This window comes from Nothobranchius furzeri, chromosome 5 (genome assembly GCF_043380555.1).
Source record: "Nothobranchius furzeri strain GRZ-AD chromosome 5, NfurGRZ-RIMD1, whole genome shotgun sequence".
Classification (NCBI taxonomy): Eukaryota; Metazoa; Chordata; class Actinopteri; order Cyprinodontiformes; family Nothobranchiidae; genus Nothobranchius; species Nothobranchius furzeri.
The window spans coordinates 51,633,128-51,653,667 of NC_091745.1; the positions used below are offsets into that span (position 1 = coordinate 51,633,128).

At 39.1% G+C, this 20,540-nt stretch overlaps 1 protein-coding gene across 49 annotated transcripts in view; it reads right to left on the reverse strand.

Annotated features, from left to right (window-relative positions):
* Positions 1 to 20,540, reverse strand: part of rims2a (regulating synaptic membrane exocytosis 2a) — a 235,951-nt gene that overhangs the window by 14,570 nt on the left and 200,841 nt on the right. For 35 of the 49 annotated variants that reach the window (XM_070550878.1, XM_070550871.1, XM_070550876.1 and 32 more), the window contains one exon: positions 8,353 to 8,597. The exons of 10 other annotated variants lie outside the window; for them this stretch is intronic. In XM_070550878.1, coding sequence (XP_070406979.1) covers positions 8,353 to 8,597 — 245 coding nt within the window. The remainder of the gene's footprint in view (positions 1 to 8,352; positions 8,598 to 20,540) is intronic. 4 more of the 49 variants (XM_070550874.1, XM_070550901.1, XM_070550902.1 and 1 more) reach the window with 1 other exon arrangement.

Below are 20,540 nucleotides of genomic sequence, written 5' to 3' on the forward strand. Positions count from 1 at the left end.
CTGCACATCAAACCAGGCGATCAGTAAAATTGGAGCACCACAGGGGACTGTACTCTCACCATTTCTTTTCACCCTGTATACCTCAGACTTCCAGTAAAAATCCGAGACCTGTCATCTACAGAAATACTCAGATGACTCTGCAGTTGTCGGGTGTATCAGAGATGGACAGGAAGCTGAGTACAGAGAGCTGGTGGAGCGCTTTGTGGCATGGTGTGGAAACAATCATCTGACATTGAATGTGAACAAAACAAAGGAGATGATTTTAGACTTCAGAAGAAACAGGGTGGAGTCAACCACTGTTTCCATCATGGGAGAAGAAGTGGAGGTGGTTGAGGAATACAAATACCTTGGAGTTCACCTGGACAACAGACTGGACTGGAGAAAGAACAGCGAAGCCGTTTACAAGAAGGGACACAGCAGACTGCACTTCTTGAGGACGCTTAGGTCCTTCAATGTCTGTAGCAAGATGCTGCAGATCTTCTACAAGTCTGTTGTTGAGAGTGTAATCTCTTCAGCCATCGTCTGTTGGGGTAGCAGCATCAGAAGCATCGACCTGAAAAGGCTCAACAGCCTAATAAAAAAGGCTGGTTCTGTTCTGGGGACGACTGTGGAACCACTGGAGGAGATAATGCAAAGAAGGATTCTCCAGAGAATCAAGAAAATGATGGACAACCCTGAGCATTCTCTTCACAAGACTGTCCGACAACGGAAGAGTGTCTTCAGTCAGAGGCTTCTTCCGTTTCGCTGCAACACTGACCGCTACTGGAGATCCTTCCTGTCAACAGCCATTGTAATATACAATAACTCTTTGATGATTTGATTATTATTATTATCCTGAGCTACTACAGCTATCAATTTCCCTCTGGGATTAATAAAGTATTTTTGAATTGAATTGAATAAACCTTCCTCAGAAAAATATACACTGTTTGCTGTCTGCCTGGAGACAATGAAGCTCTGTTTCCTTAAGAATTAGCTGCATTTGTTTATGGCTCCAATTTGTGTGAATCATTTACACCGACTACCTGTTGACTTGTTAAACTTCTCAGCATCAGATATGCAAACTAAATTTTGAATAAGATAAGTGATGAACTTAAAAATGGACTTCTGTTACAAGCACAAATACCACAAATGAGAGAAAATAGAGGTAAATGGTAAATTCTTCGCACTAAATGTCATAAATAGCAGGCCAAGAATTAAACATGTTTTGTTCTGGCTGCAACAAACGTAAAGATAAGCAGATTTTTCTCTGAATTTAAGTACTAACTCATGTAAATCCTGGCAAACTGCACCAGAGTTAGGGCACGAAACATCCTCTGTGAGTATAGTTTATGAATTAGATTGGGGAGCAAACCCATATTGGCAACTGAAATAAACATGCAAATATTGCAGTTTTTTTTCTGAACTCTAAATTTTATGTGTTAATCAAAATTTTTTGTGTAAATTTTTTTATGCTTGAGGCGTGTTTTTTTTTTTTTTTTTTTGCATAGTAAAGCTACGCCCTGCCAGGAGTAACTGGTATGCCTTTTTTCCACTCCCCCAATTTATCCTCATGTGATCCCCTTTTCATCTAATTAACGGTAGCGCGACTCTTGTTGCGAATAACCACAGTACCAATTCTTCTGTACTGAAACAATTGCCCCTCGGGGATGATTAAAGTTTTTTTGAATTTGAATTTGAATTGAATTGAATTTGAAAAGGCTCTGCAACAAAATATTAAGTTAGGGGTACCATCTAAGGCTGAAACGAATCATTGAATGGTTGGATTAATTATATTCTTTAAACAATTTTTTGCTGATTTGAAGCTTCGTTAAATGTGCACTCCACAGTCTGAACATGTTTTAATGGTGCACAATGTAGTAATCTAGGTGCTGTGGAAGAAAATAGAGAAACAATGTTAAGTACATATTATTAGTATTTTCAGTAGCTTACTGAACATGTTCATAAAAACAAATGCATTCTACTGATCAAATGTGGACATGTTTAGATATGTTATTCTGACTAGGATGAGTGATATTAATACAAACTTAAAATGGTAATGAAATGTAGATCAATTTTTTCCCATAATGTATTTATTAACTATAAATATCAGATTGGAAAGAGGGAACTAGACAACACCAATTTAATATGTATTATTGAGCCATATATAATTTTATTGTTTGGTTTTCATATTTAGCAGCAGACCGCAGTCTCATTTCACTTGAATCTTCATCAAATAGAACATTCAAATATTAAAATATTTAACAGTTGTAGCCCAACCATCATTTTTGTACAGGCCTGTGCCATGAGTTTTAAATAATTAAGTTAAAGCATGTTTGAAAAGCAATGTCTTACTTTCATCGGTTAAAATTCCTAGATCTTTTATTTATTATTACTTTTTTCAGATTCAAGTTATTTCTGTTTTTTTCTTTCATGTACCAAAGGGTACCAACAATTTTGTCCATGTCTGATAACGCAATTACATGTTGATTTTTTTAAATGGAGTTGTTTCCATGCCACTGCGCTGCTCTGACAGCAGACACTCAGCACACATTGTGCTTTACTTTAGTACTGATGTCTGGATGACAGAGTGACAAACACAAAGCAGGGTCTGCAACTAAACTCCTGTGGTTTTTAATCAAGCATAGCATATTTGTATTTATTTACATATTTCAAGAGAAGCAAGTCAAGTGAAGGAGTCTGATATTTGCTCATGTGCACGTATGTAGCTGACTATGATGTACAAATGAAATATGTTTGGATTCATGCAGATAAATACATCTGGATTTATAAATGCTAACTCAGGAAGTCTTTACACATGAGGTCCCACCAATAGGAAATCTACTCCATCAACAAACACATTTAATCAAGTTACAGTAGATGTGCTAATGTTCTGTTTACATTTATAGTCCCACTCATTTAGAAATTGGCTTGCAAAATGAAACAAAATGACAAATAATGACAAGGAGGCAGAAATATCACCCAGACAGGGGGAGCAGTGGAGTGCTGGGGTACCTGAGCCATTGTCCTCGTGATGCAGTGTTTTATCCATCCTACAACCTGAGCACAGCACGTCTGCTACACCTAAGCAGCCTCAGCCAGCAGAGCAGCTGCTGAGAGAGGTGTCTGACTCTACATGAAAGATAAACTGCTGCAGCAAGATGCTCAATGCTTAGTTTTTTTTAAGACTTATGAAACTGCATCTCAAATAAGCATGTGTCAAATTTAAGGCAGCAGAGTCGGTGAAAGAAAATTGAAAACACTGTGATGGCATTTCTTTTTCTGCTGCAAACTATCTGGAATGTAATGAGTAAATATTTCAGAATTCTAGAGGTTTCAGCTTGATAGAAACAGTCTAGCTGTTTATTAGTGTCCATCTTGTTCTCTATTAACACATAAAAACAGTCTCTCCACATAAGCAAGTGATTTTTTTTAAAACATTTGTCTAAAAAAATTATTCTTCACTTTTTTTAAACAAACTGATCTACTAGATTGATTATTTTAGTTACAATAACAGTGCACTACATTTAAATATGATCATTTAAAATATTTTTGACCTTTTTGTGAAAGGCTATTAAACACCTGGTTTAAAAAGTAAGATGTAGTGAGTTATCAAGTTTACAATGGTACAATGTTTCTGACAAAACAAATCATCCTCCTGTTTTCTATGAGTCAAAACTACTTAGAATAGCTTTTGATTTGTCATATAAAAATCATTAAAATAAATTAGTGTGTTTTCAGTAAAACTACTTCAGAACAAGACAAATTTAGTTTAACAGGACAAATTCAGTTTAAAGTCAAAATGTACAGAATACCCTCAGCGCTGAAGTTAATTTGGCATGTGAAGCAGTTCCATATGGATGAGTTACCAATCCATAACAGAGACTAGATCACACACACTTAGGGATGCAAGGATAATATATTTTGGTGGTATGATTATAGTCTGAGAAATAATCACGGTTACACGATTAACACGATTATTTTACATGGATAGATTTCACATCTGTATTAGCATACATAGATCACAAATACATTTTATGAATGTTTTGCACCCTTGAAGATACCTATTGCACCTTTTCGGAGATTCAGCTTAGACATTTTAACTTGTAAAATCAAAGTAATCTCTGTAATTTTTAAATTATTGTTTGAAACTTTTAAAATACCCATAAACGTGTTGGACACTAATTTAATCAATACGTTTGCAGTGGTCTCTAGTAGGAACGAATGCCTTGGGGAAAAGACGCACCAGGACTTAGAAGTGAACCACGTCACAGCTGAGCTTCAGACTACCAGCTTTGGAGTCTTATTTACTAATATTTGGACATCTCACCTCGGATTGGATAACAGCAAGACGACTCACTGACTCAGCCCTGCAACGTGGATATTTTATCTCCACAAAAAACACAAGCCTGGGGGAGCTTATGCTGTGTGGTGGAGTTGCTAATGCTAACTACTAGTCGAGATGTTCTCTGCTGTTTCCTGGACACTAAACTTACAGCAGCCTTCCCCATCATGAGTCAAAATGGGTGAGTCCATGAACGTTTGTATACCGCCGGTTTAATTAACATTTTTAGTGTACAGCGCCTTGTTTGGTTGTAATGCCTTGTGAATGCGCTTTATAAATAAAATTGGATTGGATTGATTGGAACGTTGTGTCACCATGATGTAGATCTGCCAGCTTTTCTAATCCTAGAGTTTCACCATCTATTTTCTATCAGAAGCTAATGCAGGAGAAAGGTGTAGGAGACTATTTTCATGTTCAGCCTGCATGAAAAACTCAGAGTGACTGATTATGATCAGAAACCTTAATGAAATGAGATGCTAAATTCCTGCTAGCGCAGTTATTGTTATGAAATCCTTAAATATCATTTTTACTTGTTCATATCTTTCTTTTCAAATTTCATCTGTAAGAATATTGTTTGGACAAGGATGAATTTGTGCTATGTAGAACAGGAATTATAAAAAGACGTTTTTGATCAAATGTTAAAATGGCTTGCCATACTGGCATGTTGTAGACAAGTGGAAGAATCATAGTACTACATGAGCCCTTGTTCACTGGATTGTTCTATTATTACTGTTAAATCCCTCCAGTCACTCGCGTAATCTGACTCAGTTGTAGCTAATTTGTCTTCGTGATTATCTCAGTGATGATAACAAGTTGGGGGTGTTGCAGCTTTTTTTTTCAGATAGCTGAGCTATCGTCCTGAATTTTGTGGAAAAAGAAAACTGTGGTGGTTGTTGTTGCTTGTTCTGATTCTTCTGTGCACGGTTTTTATTGTGTTTGCAGTGTTAGAGATGTCTTTGCGGTGGGTTACCTGCAATGTTTCACACCATGGTTAATAGTCATACTGGTTAATCCTTACAACCCTAGTCCAGCTACTTAAAGTCATAACATTAAAACAATGAGCCACACGTGCTCGGAGATGCGCTCATGACATCACTAATATCTATTTTTCGCGCAAATTTTGGAGACCGTTCATGTGCTCAATCACATCCGCATTCCTAAGGCAGTGTGGAGCAAACGCGGCCAGGCCAGAGCGGGCCGCACGGAGTGGAGCCGATGCTAGTGTGTAGGTGGCAAAAGTTACTGCTGTCACCCAGTCAGCAACATCCAAAGTGGTCCACCAAAAAAAGCAGGATGACCTCACTGCAACACCACAGAACCCACCAGGAACACTCATGCAGCCATTTACACACCCAAAAACAAAACAAACTATGGACATGTATATGCACCCCAAGAGGAAATAACCATAAAATGCATATTTACTAAGAACCCTGAATCGTACAGCAAAAACAGTCTTTGGAGATCAAAGTTCATAAGAGAAAAACAAGAAAGGCTTGTCACAAGCTACACACCAAAGCCGCTAACAAGTCAGCCACAGCACAGGCAGTACAAAAAATAAAAAAATAAATAAAAAATAAAAACAATATACACCTTTTAAAACATTTCTCTCACTTCGGTACAACATATCCCAGATGAGCCCCCATTTATGTCACAACTCAGCTCGTGGAACTAACAAGGTGTATTTGCAGTGGTGTCTAGTAGGAAAGAATGTCTTGTTGGTCATACTCTGGTGAAGAAAAACGCCAGTGTGCCTGTTTCAAAATGTATTCCTTATTTAAATTACATTTACAGCTATAAGCAAAAGCTAAAGAAACAGGGATGCAAATTTCTCCTCAGAACCACAGCTTGTTATTAGGTTATTACTATAGCTTTACTGCAGAGAAACATCTTTATTGGTTAGCCCTCATAAGGTACATGATTTACAAAGCTACAGCCAATTGATGATATGGCACTCAGTGCATACGCTCAAGTTTAAAACACTAAAAATATAATTCTTATATGTGTATAAAATACATTCCTTTTATCCACAACAAGAATGAACCAGGTAAGTACATGTACTAAGACATGGTTTGAACAAATACTTTTCATGTAAATATGCTGATGTGGATGAAGGTCTTTAGCAGAATGATGTTTATGACAGGATCCATACTGCTGATGGTTAACACACACATGAAAAGGCATGAAGAGAGGCTTTCTGTCAAAAATGCATCTGATGATCGTCCAAAATGACCAAACTGATCAAACATTCTATTTTCAGTACATAAAATAAAAAATCAAAATAATTGTGTCCTTTTATGCTGTGAAATGGAAATTTGCATAAGATATTTTATGTTTAATTTAACTGCAATTAGTAAAATAACTTAATATGATTCTAGATTTGACAAGTTGTTTGTACTTTTGGTGAAGTTAAGTGGCTTCAAGACAAAACTGAGCACCACATAAGGGCTCGAAACTGGGTACACAGTATTCCTGGTAATCACCTGGAAGCAAATCCATTAGGGTGACCCGTGTTTGGGTCGCTGAAGTTGTGCTGCTGGGCTGATCTGCTCAGCCCCCACCAGCTCTTGGCAGAGCACAAGCGCCTACGGAAGCTCAACCGTCCTTAGAATGCACCATTAAAGTGGGACAGAGGGCAACTAGGAGTCGAACGTGTCGGTACATAACCAAAAACAAATCTCAGAGGCCTAAAGACAGCAATGCACATGCTTTATCTGATGCACTTAAAAGAAACTGAGTGAAATATTAATAACTCCACCAGACTCAGGCGGCTTAGATGTCTCTGCGTCTGCACAGGCAAATAAAAGTGTGCATGTTTGTGTGTGTGTGTGTGTGTGTGCGTGTGTGAGTGCGTGCGTGCGTGCATGTGTGTGTGTGTGTGTGTGTGTGTGTGTGTGTGTGAGTGCGTGCGCGCGTGCGTGCGAGTGCGTGTGTGCGTATGTGTGTGTGTGTTAGACTTGACAGCCCAGTATTCTGGTACAAATACAAGTCCAAAGATAAAAGCTTCAAAAGTTGCCAAAATTGAACTTAGGAGGAGTCTCACACACACACACACACACACACACACACACACACACACACGCACGCATGGAGAAACTTTCATGACATGTGATGCTCAGTTCATGTGCAGGGGAGCAGCACAGCGCCACGTGAGTGTTCCATCTCATCTCCCTCTCTTGCTCATCCCTGCAAACTGGCACTTTTCTTATTGTCCGCCTGTCAGGCTATCTGAGTGGATCTGGAGAGACAACACCAAAGTATAGAAGGGATCTCTGACCATTGTAAGGTTTAATACACAAAGTGAGTTAGTGCTAAAGGGACCTGGGCATGATCTTAGCCCCCTTCCCAGCTTTTATACAGGCCAGTGTCCAAACTGTCAGAAAGAAAAACCTCAGTTTGTCACCAGTTTCACATTGTCATTGAATATCTGGAAATAAAGTGGTTTTCAATGTTACAAATTATTTTAAAAAATAACCTAAATAATATAGAATTTCCTCAGCATTGTATAGAAAAGGATGGCAGATATTCATGCATTCAGCTGAGCAGAAGCAACAGGAAATGTATTTGGATGCACAACATTGTTGTTAATGCAAGTAAAACTTAAAACAGGAAATATTTAAGCAACTAACAGAATTCTGAGGCAGCAATACTTAGAAGAAAATAGGTCAAAAAGCCTTGAAACATAAAAAAATACAAATGCAACTTGCAATAACCAACTTGTGCCAAGCGAAGAAGTCAAATAATGTTCCTGAAGGCAAACTACATCAACTTTAAATATTAGTAATATATAGAATAAAAACATTAAAAGGTGGGTGGTAATAAAATAAAAGATCCAGGCTCACTGTCACCTAGAGAGAGACGACAAAAGCTGTAAAAAATGTATTTCTGCAGGCCCAGAAAAGTCCAGCATCCTTGTGGATGAAAGTGGGAGAAAATTGGATAAAAACTGTAAAAAAGGAGAATTAGTACTTATCAATAACAGACAAGACCAATAAGAGACATGTGAACATCAGCCATACATTTGGATGTCCTACCTGTTTGGCTGAGCTGAGAGGTACTCCGGCTCTTGCGCGACATGCCAACCATGGCCTGCATTTTGGCACCAATGCTGGAGCGCCTCTTCTTGCTGTCAGTTCCTACCGTGCCGACCGCTGTGTCTGACTGACTGCCATCCGTCTTCTCCAGGTTACACATGTCGCCACTGATGCTTGTGCTCTTGGTCATGTTCATCCCACTGGACGAGCCCATCTGCCTGTTTTTCATTTTGGATGCAAAGTCACTGTCAGCCACCACCATTGACAGGGGGCAGGCAAAGACAGAGGAGAGAGAACAAGGGTGAAGGAGAGAGGACAACAGTGTAGAGGAGGAGGGGTGATGGAGAAGGAAAAGGGAGAAACAAGAGAATGGGAAAAGGAGGAATAGATGAGAAGGTCAGGAAATGACAGGATGTAGAATGGAAAGGAGAAAAGGACAGAGTTCAGGTATAGATTTGCATGAATTACAGTATGTATTTGGGTTTTAGGAAGTTTGCATCTTTTCAAATAATTCTACAAGCAATTAGGATCAGCTGTGACACATAAAATGTTTTAAATAAAAATAATACATTTTAAAACACTTATGTGTCTTATGCAGGAAATGTTTCAGGAAATACATTTTAAAAAGAGTTCACTTATTTATGTATGTAATTTGTGTCTACTTTGTACCTGAGTCCTGAACACATGTTCAACTTTCTGCATATTAAAGCATCGGCTTTCTTCAGCTGTATTCTCATGCACCTCCTATCTTAAACTATTTAGGCCAGAGTTCAAATTAACATCTTTTTATAGCTTGCCTGGAAAATGATCTTAATCAGACAAATTAAATCCTCTATCACAGCCTCTTAATGGGATGGGACTCGTGTAAGTCCCCCAGGCTGCTGTTCATTAATTAATTACTGACCTCCATCACATAACTGGATTTTAAAAAACACGTTATCAAGAGACATGCAGGTGTAAAATGATAACTGATTGTATCAATTACTTCAGTTAGACTCTGCATGCTGATCTTTTATATCAGACACACTGATGATCAACCCCACAGTGCAAACATAGTCTAGACACTCTTAATGCGTGTACATTTTAAATAGGGATGCTTGATATAGGCTTTTTTAAAATTAATATCCAACATTGTATAACGTTTTTGTTTCCAGTATGTGGGGTACCCCCTAATAAAAAGTAAAAAATATAAAATAATTCAGTTAGCTAACTTGACATATCTCCCATCATGAATGCTTAAGCTTTAAGCATTATCTGTGCAAAATGACAACTACTTTAATTTAAGTTAACAATAGAAAAAAGTGTCATGTTTAATTTGTCTCCAACAGCAGCTGAACAACATTCTCTCTGAGATAATCGTGGCGAACACTGTGATTCATTTAGGCCAAAGGTAATTGTTAATTTAATGATGGGAAAAGTTTGAATTAATAGGTTCATAAATAGCACACGTAAAGTCATGTTAAAAAAGTTTAAAGATTATAGGTTTTGAAATGTGACCAAAGTGATACATCACTGTTACAAACTATAACATTGTTATATTCTTTGTGCAAAATGTGACAGAGCGAGTGCTCCGTTGTCTCTGTACCCAGTGTTTATATGGAAGCAGGAGAGAAGAAACGGATCGTGAACACAGTAATTTTACTTTATATGTTCCTGCCTTGGAGAACATTTGTCTTTGTAACTATTGATGTGTTTAGGAGTGTTTCGGTGTGTGTTGAAGTTACTTAGTAGATACAATTTAAGTAGCGTAAGCGTACACATGCTTAACAAGGCTAATTGCTAAGCGAGAAGCTAAGATGTGTGTGTACGTAATTAATGCATTTTTCTGTTGGTATATATTGTAGTTACAGTGATAAAACATTCATAAAAATCTTCAGTCAACTCTCCCACTGTCCTATAGGGTGGCGCCTCCAGGAAATGTGACCGTTGAGCGGGGCTGATGGTCTTTCCCTTGAGGTCCATGTGGGAGGGGTGAGGTGATGGTCACCCAATAGGACAGTGGGAGGGTTAAGGATTCATTATTTATAAGTTCTGAACCAACCAGATTTGACACCTCAAGGGATAAACCATCAACCCTGCTCAACGGTTACATTTTTCTTGAGGGGTCCTCCGACAGGACAGTGGAAGGTTTAAGAAAAGCAAGCTTTGGGTGAAGATTATTTTGTTTTCATTTGTTTTAGGGATAGCAGTGGCTCAGGAGGTAGAGCAGGTTTTCCAGTAATTAAGACGGTTGCAGGTTCAATCCTGGCTCTGACCAGAGAATGCTGCTGTTGTGCCCTTGGGCCTCGCCTCTGTCAGTGCACCCCAGGGCAGCTGTGGCTACATCGTAGCTCATCTACACCAGTGTGTGAATGTGTGTGTGTATGGGTGAATGACTGATTGTGTTGTGAAGCACTTTGGGGGGCTGTAGAATCCCAAGAAGGCGCTATACAAATACAGACCATGTAGCATTTTACAGGCCATAGTGGCTATGTGCTGTACGGACAGCAGGTCCTCTATGCAGGGCAAATTCCTACTTATTCTCAAGTTATGCCAAATAAAACTAAATATCTAAAAAAAAACAGCTCTGTCATTTTTTGTCATTTTGAGGGAGAAGAGATGAAGCCTGGAGAGTTTAATCTATATATGTGTATGTTATGTAAAAGTTGGTTCACTAAAGGAATACCTGATACAAATATTTTCTGATGTTAAAAGTTAAAGTCAGTAAAAGTTAATGTCATCATCACACACTGGGTACATTCATCTTCCCATATGACCCATCCTCGTGGGGAGTGATGAGCTGCAGCTGTGGTCGGAACTATTTAACCCCCCAATCCAACCCCTTAAAGCTGAGGGTCAAGCAGGGAGGCATCGGGTCCCATTTTTAAAGTCTTTGTTATGACCCGACCGGGATTTTTGACCCTAATGGCCATCCGTTGGTAAGGTATTACACAAACACAAAAATACCACTTGCTTGCAATGATTTAAATATGTACTGCCCCTATCACTAGGAAAAATATGCATCACCACTTTAAGAGTTGCAGCATTGATTTGTCTTAAAGTTTAGTTGTTTACCATGCAAAACAAAACAAACAAAAAAAGACAGCTGTAGCACAGAAAATACAGAGAAAAAACAAAAAAAGAACTCCAGATATGACTATTTGGTTACTTTCACCACCCAAAACCTACTAGCTGACCCCGTCGGGGGCTCCTCTGAGAATTTTCTGGAGCAAAATGGCCTGAATAAAGGAATAAATTATCCTAGATCCAACATCAACCCTCATTATCTTCTGCTAATTCAAACACGGTCTGAGAGGCCACTGGCATATCCGTTTGTACCTTTTCATAAGTCTCTTTATTATATTTTATAAGCTGGTGGTGAAGTGAGTGGCCTTAAATAAATCCCACCATATGTCAACCTGCACTATTAAACCTTCTGTTTATGGCACATCCAGTTCCAGTCCTGTTATAGTTCTGCCTGTAATGCATTAATACTGAACTCTTTTGAAGGTTATTGGGCTACAGATGCTCTTTCAGCATCACAGCACATTAGATAGGAGGATGGTCAACTCTTCCTAGCAGGTTAAACACTGAGCACACAGCTTATTCAGACCATCCTGATGAAAAACTAAAATCAAGCTCTAATAAAAATAGAAAATCACTCATTGACTGAAACAATATGTGATGTATTCATCTACTGGAAAAAATGTCTTACTCTTTAAATATAACATTTTTCTTTATCATCTAGACAATTATGACACTAAACATGTAGATTTAATGCACTAGGCTCTGCAATTCCTCTAAAAATTACCTAAACTAAAAAAAAGATTATTTTTTGTTTTTTGGCAAACGGTCCTGAGATGGACTGGCTCTCTGTCCAGGGTGTACCCCGCCTGATTGCCCATTGACCGCTGGGAATAGGCACCCCACCCCACCCCAACGCCCTACGTGGACAAAGCGGGTTCAGACAATGGATGGATGGATGGCAAACTATCTTAAATACTTTATTAATTGTGTTAATTTACCTCCCTGTTACAGATCACACCATACTCCATGGAGCCCGACGTCAACAGCAGGAATTGCATTAGATGATTTACCTGCACCCCCTCTCTGAACACTGTCACCGGTCTTTGAACAGGTCTTGGCAGTTCAGACTTACTGTGTAAATATGCCTGCTTTAAAATCTGGCACTCTCCTGGGAATAATGTTATTCAACCTCAGCCCTGAGAGCACAGCGTGCCTCTTCATGCAGATTGTCACAATGTGTTTTCATCTAGGCCAAGATGTTCCCAGGGCTAAGAAATAACGTTTTTTTAAGTGTTAAAGGACTCTGCTGTGAGTTAATCATCCCAGTGTCATTAACTCTGTCTGCTTACAACATATTTCCTCTGGTTGGTTAATCTCAGCAAACAAAAGTACCAAAAATAGGTTGTTTATTCAGATTAGAAATAGTGAACATTGAATCTTCATGAACAGGTTAGGGTAAAAGTGCGATGATGAACATTATGCAAAATGCTAAATGCATGAAGATACAACCTGTTCTACCATGTTCCTTTTACAAAATTCCTTTGTGTAACAAGAATCAATGCGTCTGTTTTGGGAATCATAAAAAATACTTAACCAATAAAATTTTTTATCATGGCATTTACACAAATATGCAATGACACAAGTTTTTCCATCACCGTAGCATGGGAGGGTGCTACACAAGAACGATGCTCCTGATCCAAGAGGGATGTCTTTAAGCTTGACTGAAGTTTGAATCTGGGCCAAGCTTAGCTTTTAACTGATATCTTTTTTAGCTGCATTGCCTGTTTTATTAATTCATTAATTTTATTATTTCCATTTTAGTGGTATTAGCCATTTGTGTTTTAGTGTTTTACTATCTCTTTAATCAGTTTGTATTAGTTATTTTACTCTCCACATTAGCTATTATTATTAGTATTATTATTTTTTTCATTTTACTTATTTTAATTATGCCAGTGTTTCCTCTGTGGGGGCCTTCTGCCTCAGGGGTGGTGGTCAACTGTGGCGGCCTGGGCGCTCCTAGGAGAGTTCTTAGACAGCGGTGGGGGTTTCCGCCCTCCCTCCCTGGGCGCAATGGTTTGGTGCCTTGGCTGCTGCCGTCGATCAACTACTGCCGAGGCAGATGGCTCACCTTATGGCGTGTCATTCATTGCCTAACCCATCTGAACTCAGTCTAGTGTTTACTTATGCTATTTTTTTTAGGTTGTGTGTGTGTGTGTGTGTGTGTGTGTGTGTGTGTGTGTGTGTGTGTGTGTGTGTGTGTGTGTGTGTGTGTGTGTGTGTGTGTGTGTGTGTGTGTGTGTGTGTGGGTGCCTGGGAAACGGGTTGTGGGTTGGGGGCGTAACTGTCAGAATCGTTTTTATATTTGTGATGAAGGTATGGGAATTTGGGTTTTATGGGGTCAATTTCATCTGTTAAGCATTTTGAGCTGCATTTGTATGAAAAATGCTATACAAATAAAGTTTGATTGATTGGTTGATTGGTTGATTGATTTATTGCTTGCTTGCTTGCTTGATTGATTGATTGATTGATTGATTGATTGATTGATTGTAGCTAAAGTCTGACAAGAGAACAAGACATGTAGTGTGTCTCGTCATGCAGTTTACTGGTACAAATTATAGATTTGAATAGATTTAATGACATGATGTCATTTCACCTTAAAACATATTTAAGCAAACATTCGTGAAGCTGTTTGAGCCTGTGTGTAAAATGTTGACCTTTGTGAAAGAAATGAATCCACAATAAATTAAAGCTTGTGACCAAGTTCTTGGTAATATAAATGCGTTTTGTATGCTGTATGATCACTCAACACTGAAAAGCTAAACAGAAACTGTCAGCAGCTCCTTGGATTTTGAGAGGTTGAGAACCAACAAACTGTAAGACAGAGAGGAAATTATCTCCGTCTGGCCCCAAAACAATTTCTAATCGGAATCTGGCGTCCTTGAGCCTGCAAGGCTACAACGAAAACTCCCCCCTCAGAAGATATGTGGAATGTGCCGTCGCTATGGCAACTCAACTCTGTCTCCTATCCCAGCCTAGGTGGGACTGCGGGAAGGCCGCTGAAACGTTCCAGAGTCACTGTAACCCTCTAACCCTCAATGCTCCTCCCCTATCCACACTGAGGTAACATGCGCTGCTTATCGTGGCTGCAGGAACTGAAGTGGGGATAGTCCCAACCCACCACCCCACCTAGTGGACACTTATGTTGTGTTGTCTGAAGTCTGTTGGATATCTGTTTGAGGTGTTTTTTTTTTTTTTTTTTTTGCAGAGCAAAGCTGCCCTCCCGGTGGAGGGTAACTCTGAAGTGCCTGTTTTTCCCTCCACCTGAACCAATCCTCATGTAACCCTCTTATCTCTATTAAGCAGGGATGTCTAACATGCGGCCCGCGGGCCGAATCCGGCCCGCAAGCGGGTTAAATCCGGCCCGCGAGATGGTTGTGTAAACTTTATTTTCATACTTTACAATGTAGAGTGAAAATAAACGTATCTTTGTGAGCAAGTTTTCTCTGTAACGAGTATAAATAAAACAAAGCTGCGCTCAAGGCTCACACAAGAACTTGAATCCCATCCTGAAGTTGGCCGCCACTCGGGATGTGACTTCTGATATTGATGTGCCGGTGAAAGCTAAAAGATGTACAGTAAAATGAGTCAAATATACTTTAAGTGCTGCATGAAACTGATCTAGCCATGTGATCTGTAAGCTCTTTGAATCGCTAAGGAATGCTTTTTTTATTTATTGATTTTTTATTTTTTTCAAATTTTCAAGTACACTTCAGGTGTTGTACTTGTACTACACTGTCCTCAGGCTCCAGCCTTGTTTTATATTGATTGTATTAAAACAAAGAAAACTGAAGTTGTTTTTAATTTACCGGTCCAGCCCACTTGGGACTAGATTTCCCTCAATGTGGCTCCTGAGCTAAAATGAGTTTGACTCCTCTGCTATTAAGGTAGCGCGACTCAGGGTTGCGAATGACCACAGTCACCAATTATTGTCAAGTGTCTTGCCCATGTATGTCTGATCTCTGAATTGTGTGTACTGAAACTCTAATTTCCCTCTGGGATTAATAAAGTATCTTTGATTGATTGATTGAAAAGCACCCACACTATTCTCTCTGCTGATCAGAGTTCTTCATTTTACCAGGTGTGTGAGAGCCACCAGTGTTTTATTAGAGTGACTACAGCCAAAGGATAAAGCAAGGACAGTCACAAATGGCGGCTAAGGTTAATTATTGGGTGTGTTTTGTCTTGATAAGATGCCGTAAAGCTTGTATTTATCCAAACATCATTTATGGCTGCTTGGAAATTACATATTTTATTACTACAATTTAAAAACAATAAAAAGTTATTACTCAGGTGAAAGATTAGTATTTGATTAAATTGTTCTTGTTGTGTTATATAATTATTTGTTTGATTTATTGCAACACCCACACAGAATGTTTTAGGTGAACTCATTCGCTGCCAGCAGTTTCCTGTTCGGTAAAGCCCTTCGCTGCCAGCGTTTCTCACCGTTTTTTCTGTTATTTTAAGTCCCAGAACGTGCGCTAGGATGATGTCGACACCAAAACAACCAAAACAAAGTGGAGACTCACATCTTGCATCAGGAAGAATCCACGCGTTTCGAGCATTATCCGTTTTTTCATAATCCGTTGTTGAATTGTGATCAGCAGAAGCTTTTCCAGTTCGCGTCTCACCTTTTTTTTACAGCAGCGGCCCAAAATGATCTCCTAACACATGGATTTTCTGCTTCCTGATCACATGACGTGTGACGTACGTGGATGAAGATCGGCTTTAGAGCTGAGATGTTTGTTCTCATGGTGCGGGGGTTCATTCCGATGCCCACACAGTAAAAACATGCAAATGACAACTTTAGTCGTCATTGACAGTGAACGGTTAGATTTAAAATGACAACTTTAGTCGTCAATGGCAGTGAATGAGTTAAAGGTTACAGAAAATATTTTTTTTATTGAAAGCCACGCACAGAAATAACGCTCTCTGCCAATAGAAATAGAAATGTTTTGCTCACTTATCTTTGTGTTGGATTTCCTAAGGACTTTATACTGTTGCTGACATGAAGGACCTACAGAGTTGCTCACACAGACATAAGAAGTGGAATGGAATAAGTCCACTTTGAGCTAAGATTAAGAATAATGTTTGGAACTGAAAAAATGTCAAGCTGTAAATGTTAGTGCAGGGGTGAAATGGTGCAGAGGGACAGATGCCAAGTGACAAAAACAGACTGACAGACATGAAGTGGTGCAAACGTGAAAGGTCACAGTTTCAGGATAAATGCATGTTTTCTACAGGTTTATAACCCGAAACCAACAATCAGAGACTACTGCACATGTTTGTACATGTGTTTTCAGCCTCTCACACAAGCAACAAAGTGTCTCAGTCAAACTGGCACGACACACATGTGTTAACACCCTGTGGCTTTATCTCAACGTGGATTCGCTTAAGACCAAAGAGCAGTTCTAATATTGGTAAGAGGCACTAACTTGGCTCCTGCTGTGAATTTAATTTGATCTTGAAGCAACCTTATGGGGGTGTGAGCTAAGCTTTCATCCTGCTCTGGGAATCCAAATCAGTTTCTTCTTGACATACTTCTTAAAACTGCTTTTCTTACACTGTTCAGAATTAAACTATGTTCTCCTGTGGCCACCATAAAATTATGCCACATTAAATTTAGCCTTAACATGGTGTAACCTAAATTTGCACGGCTATTTAAATTACAGTAAATAAAAATACCAGTGAAATTATTAACCCTTGTGTTTGACATTTAATAATTATTCCATAATGCACATTTTTCTTTATTTGTAGTTGTCCAAACAGCCATAAACCCCTTACAGTAACAAAGTTTCCCTCTTTACCTTCACATCTACTGATCAATATAGAGTTCATTTTAAACTTTTATGTGTTTTCAAATCTTTAAAGAGTCTTGTCCGGTCCCACCTCTCTTACTATTGCACGTGTACTTCTCTTTTTGGTCACTCAGGTCATCTGACCAGCTGAGGACTCAACGTAAGCTCAGAGGGAAGGAACTTTGCTGCGGCTTGTCCCAAATCATGCAGCCTGAGTGCACAAAAAAAGGTCGGGGGGGTGGGGGGTGGGGGTGGGGGAAGTAAAATTTCTGAGTGTTTGCAGTAACATGACTGTCTCCAGCATGAGCAAGTTCAGAGAGACCAGCCAATCAGAGGCAAGTGTCCAAATATCAGGAGACAATACTAAGACTCCAAATCCTGTTGTTTTCTGATCCCTGCTCCTCCATCTAACTTCCAGTTAGATAGAAGCAGCAGAGATTTCCCCCCAAAAGATCAACTCACAAGTCAGATAGATAGAGATAGATAGATAGATAGATAGATAGATAGATAGATAGATAGATAGATAGATAGATAGATAGATAGATAGATAGATAGATAGATAGATAGATAGATAGATAGATAGATAGATAGATAGATAGATAGATAGATAGATAGATAGATAGATAGATAGATAGATAGATAGATAGATAGATGATAGATAGATGATAGATGGATGATAAGGCATACCGGAGATCAGTGCAAATGTACTGACAAAAACAAGTGCACTCGGCCTTTCAATAAATAATGTTGGAATGTGAAGCCTAAAGGTAAAGTACCAAAGTATCTTATGAGGTTTTTCACAATAGAGAGAGAACACCATCTAAAAATAAAATGATTTGGAAGATATTAAAATACTTTGAAATATGGAAACTGCATGTATAATCTAACAGAACAATCCTGGGGTGACCAGATTATGTGAAAACTGTTGAGTTTATTTTCTGTAGTCTGCAGCTAAGTGACCAGCTGGGATCATCAACAACAAAAACAGATGATCAGACCTGCTGTATCAGTGTCACACACTGATTAAACATTAGAAACCAGGATGAATATCTGTCATATTTACTACCGAAAACTAACTTCAGCGTGTTTCATTTTGCTTTTTATGGAGCCGATGTGGATGTTTCCAAAACCAAAACTTGTGGGACACTTGTTCTTTTAAATTAATCTAAGAAGTTAACTTTAATCTTCTGCTCATATGAAACATTAAATATATTTATATCAGATATCTGGAGAAAATATCCCGTCTGCCTAATAAATGTTAAAATGACCACCTATTAAGTTTTTAAGTATTTGAGATATCTCAAACGTAATTCCTACTTCTGCATTTGTTAGTAAATCAAAAATAATTTATATTAGTAACAAAATAGCTGTTTATACATTTATTTTCATTAACCCTAACAGAGAAGATATGCCTGTTTATTGTGCTCGATGGCCAGCCACTGTCGGCGGTGAGTAATGTTGGGTTTAGACGCTTAAGAACACCTCGAGCCTTGCTACGTTATGCCCAGCCGTCACTACATTGTCGACAAGACCATACCCCAGATTCATAAACAAGTTAAAACGTGCATTGCTACACATCTGGATAAAGCAAGTGCTGTTTTTTCTCAATGTCTGGCTTTTCTTTGTTCAAAGGCAGACTAGGCAGTGCTTGTTTTTAGCGCTCCCTGGTGTCCGTTTTTATTCTCTCAACAGCAAAGTGAAACTTTTCTCCTCGCTGACCATCTGTCATCTTAACACCTTAATCTAACAGCTGAATTGTCTTCCAGCCTTTCTTTGTGACTACAGGAGTGATTGGTCATTAAATTAAACAAATTAGCTGTGTTCATGATCTAAAACATGCAAGAAAACTGCTGGAATCAGACAGCAGTGACAGATGTCAGCTCAATTGTTTTCCAAGTCCCAACAGAGCGGCCCGTCAGGCTGCAAGTTGCAAATACGGTATTCTGGCCATAGAGGGTTATAGGGTCTAAGCGACATTTCATTAAACCTGTGAAGGGTCATTTTAGCACATACTGGCTCAAGAAAATTATTTAAAAATATGCAAAAGTTGCGATTCCTGTACGGAATGTCACTTGATCAATCCTTTCATACGACACCGACTGTCTCCTCCCGTCGCTCCCAACTCTGGCACCCTAACCCTGAGGCACTAAGTAGCCAGCATGCATGTTCAACACCGTTGAACTTTCTTTACATTAGCTGGTTCAAAAACCTAAAACTCCATATGGAGATTACAGCTTGGTGGTTTGGAGCTTCCTTTATGTGGGCCTTCCTCTATAAATGGTAGATGGCCTGTATTTGATATAGCGCCTTCTAGAGTCCTGGAACCCCCCAAGGCGCTTTACAACACAATCAGTCATTCACCCGTTCACACACTGGTGGGGATGAACTATGGTGTAGCCACAGCTGCCCTGGGGCGCACTGACGGAGGCGAGGCTGCCGAGCACTGGTGCCACCGGTCCCTCCGACCACCACCAGATTGTGCTGGTTTACAAAAAATATGATTTTTAAGTTTTCTTATAACTTCTTCTGTTCTTCAAATCACTTGGGTGATTGATTCACAAATATGAATGTGTAAGGATGTGTACAGAATAAATACTGATGCTGTGCGATGCAGTAACAGTGAACGTGTTAAAAGTTGCTGAACACAACTGCAGACTAGAAGATAAACAGTGGTGAAGCTGCCTGTTCTGGCAGAAATGACAAATCACAGCTGCTCTGATGGCGCAGGTTTACATTCCTCCAAGTGATGAGACCCAGGAGGCCCTGTGGGAGCTTTAAAGCGCTATCAGTTCAAACTGTTCATCCTGACAGCTTTATCATGGTCTCCTCAGATTTCAGTTATGCAGATTCTAATACTGCTCTACCCAAGTACCGTCTAAGTTACGGTCAGGCTGTATGAAAGCAGATCAGACTCTGACCTGAGCGTGTGACTGCAACATATCAGGACTGCTCTATTTACACTAACCTGTAGACATTAGGAGATGTGCTCCAAACAGACATTAATGAGTATACAGAGAGGTGCAAAGGTGATGTCACAATTATCAAAGTCTTTACCATCCAGGCAACATATATTTTATTTAGCTGAATGAATTATTGATATTTTTTATTTTGTGTTTCTTGCATGCACTCTCATGGTTAATGAAGTCAACCAAGATAATTAGTCAGAGGTCATAATGAAATGTCCCGAACTGTTCCCTTCACACAACTAGAATTAAAACTGTCTGGAAGCTTGGTTGCCTTTTTAGAGCTGCTCTTTGGTCACATCAGAAAGGGTAAGCATTGCAGTAACATTAGATGTAATGGGTGGAGTATTTCGCCACTGGTTTG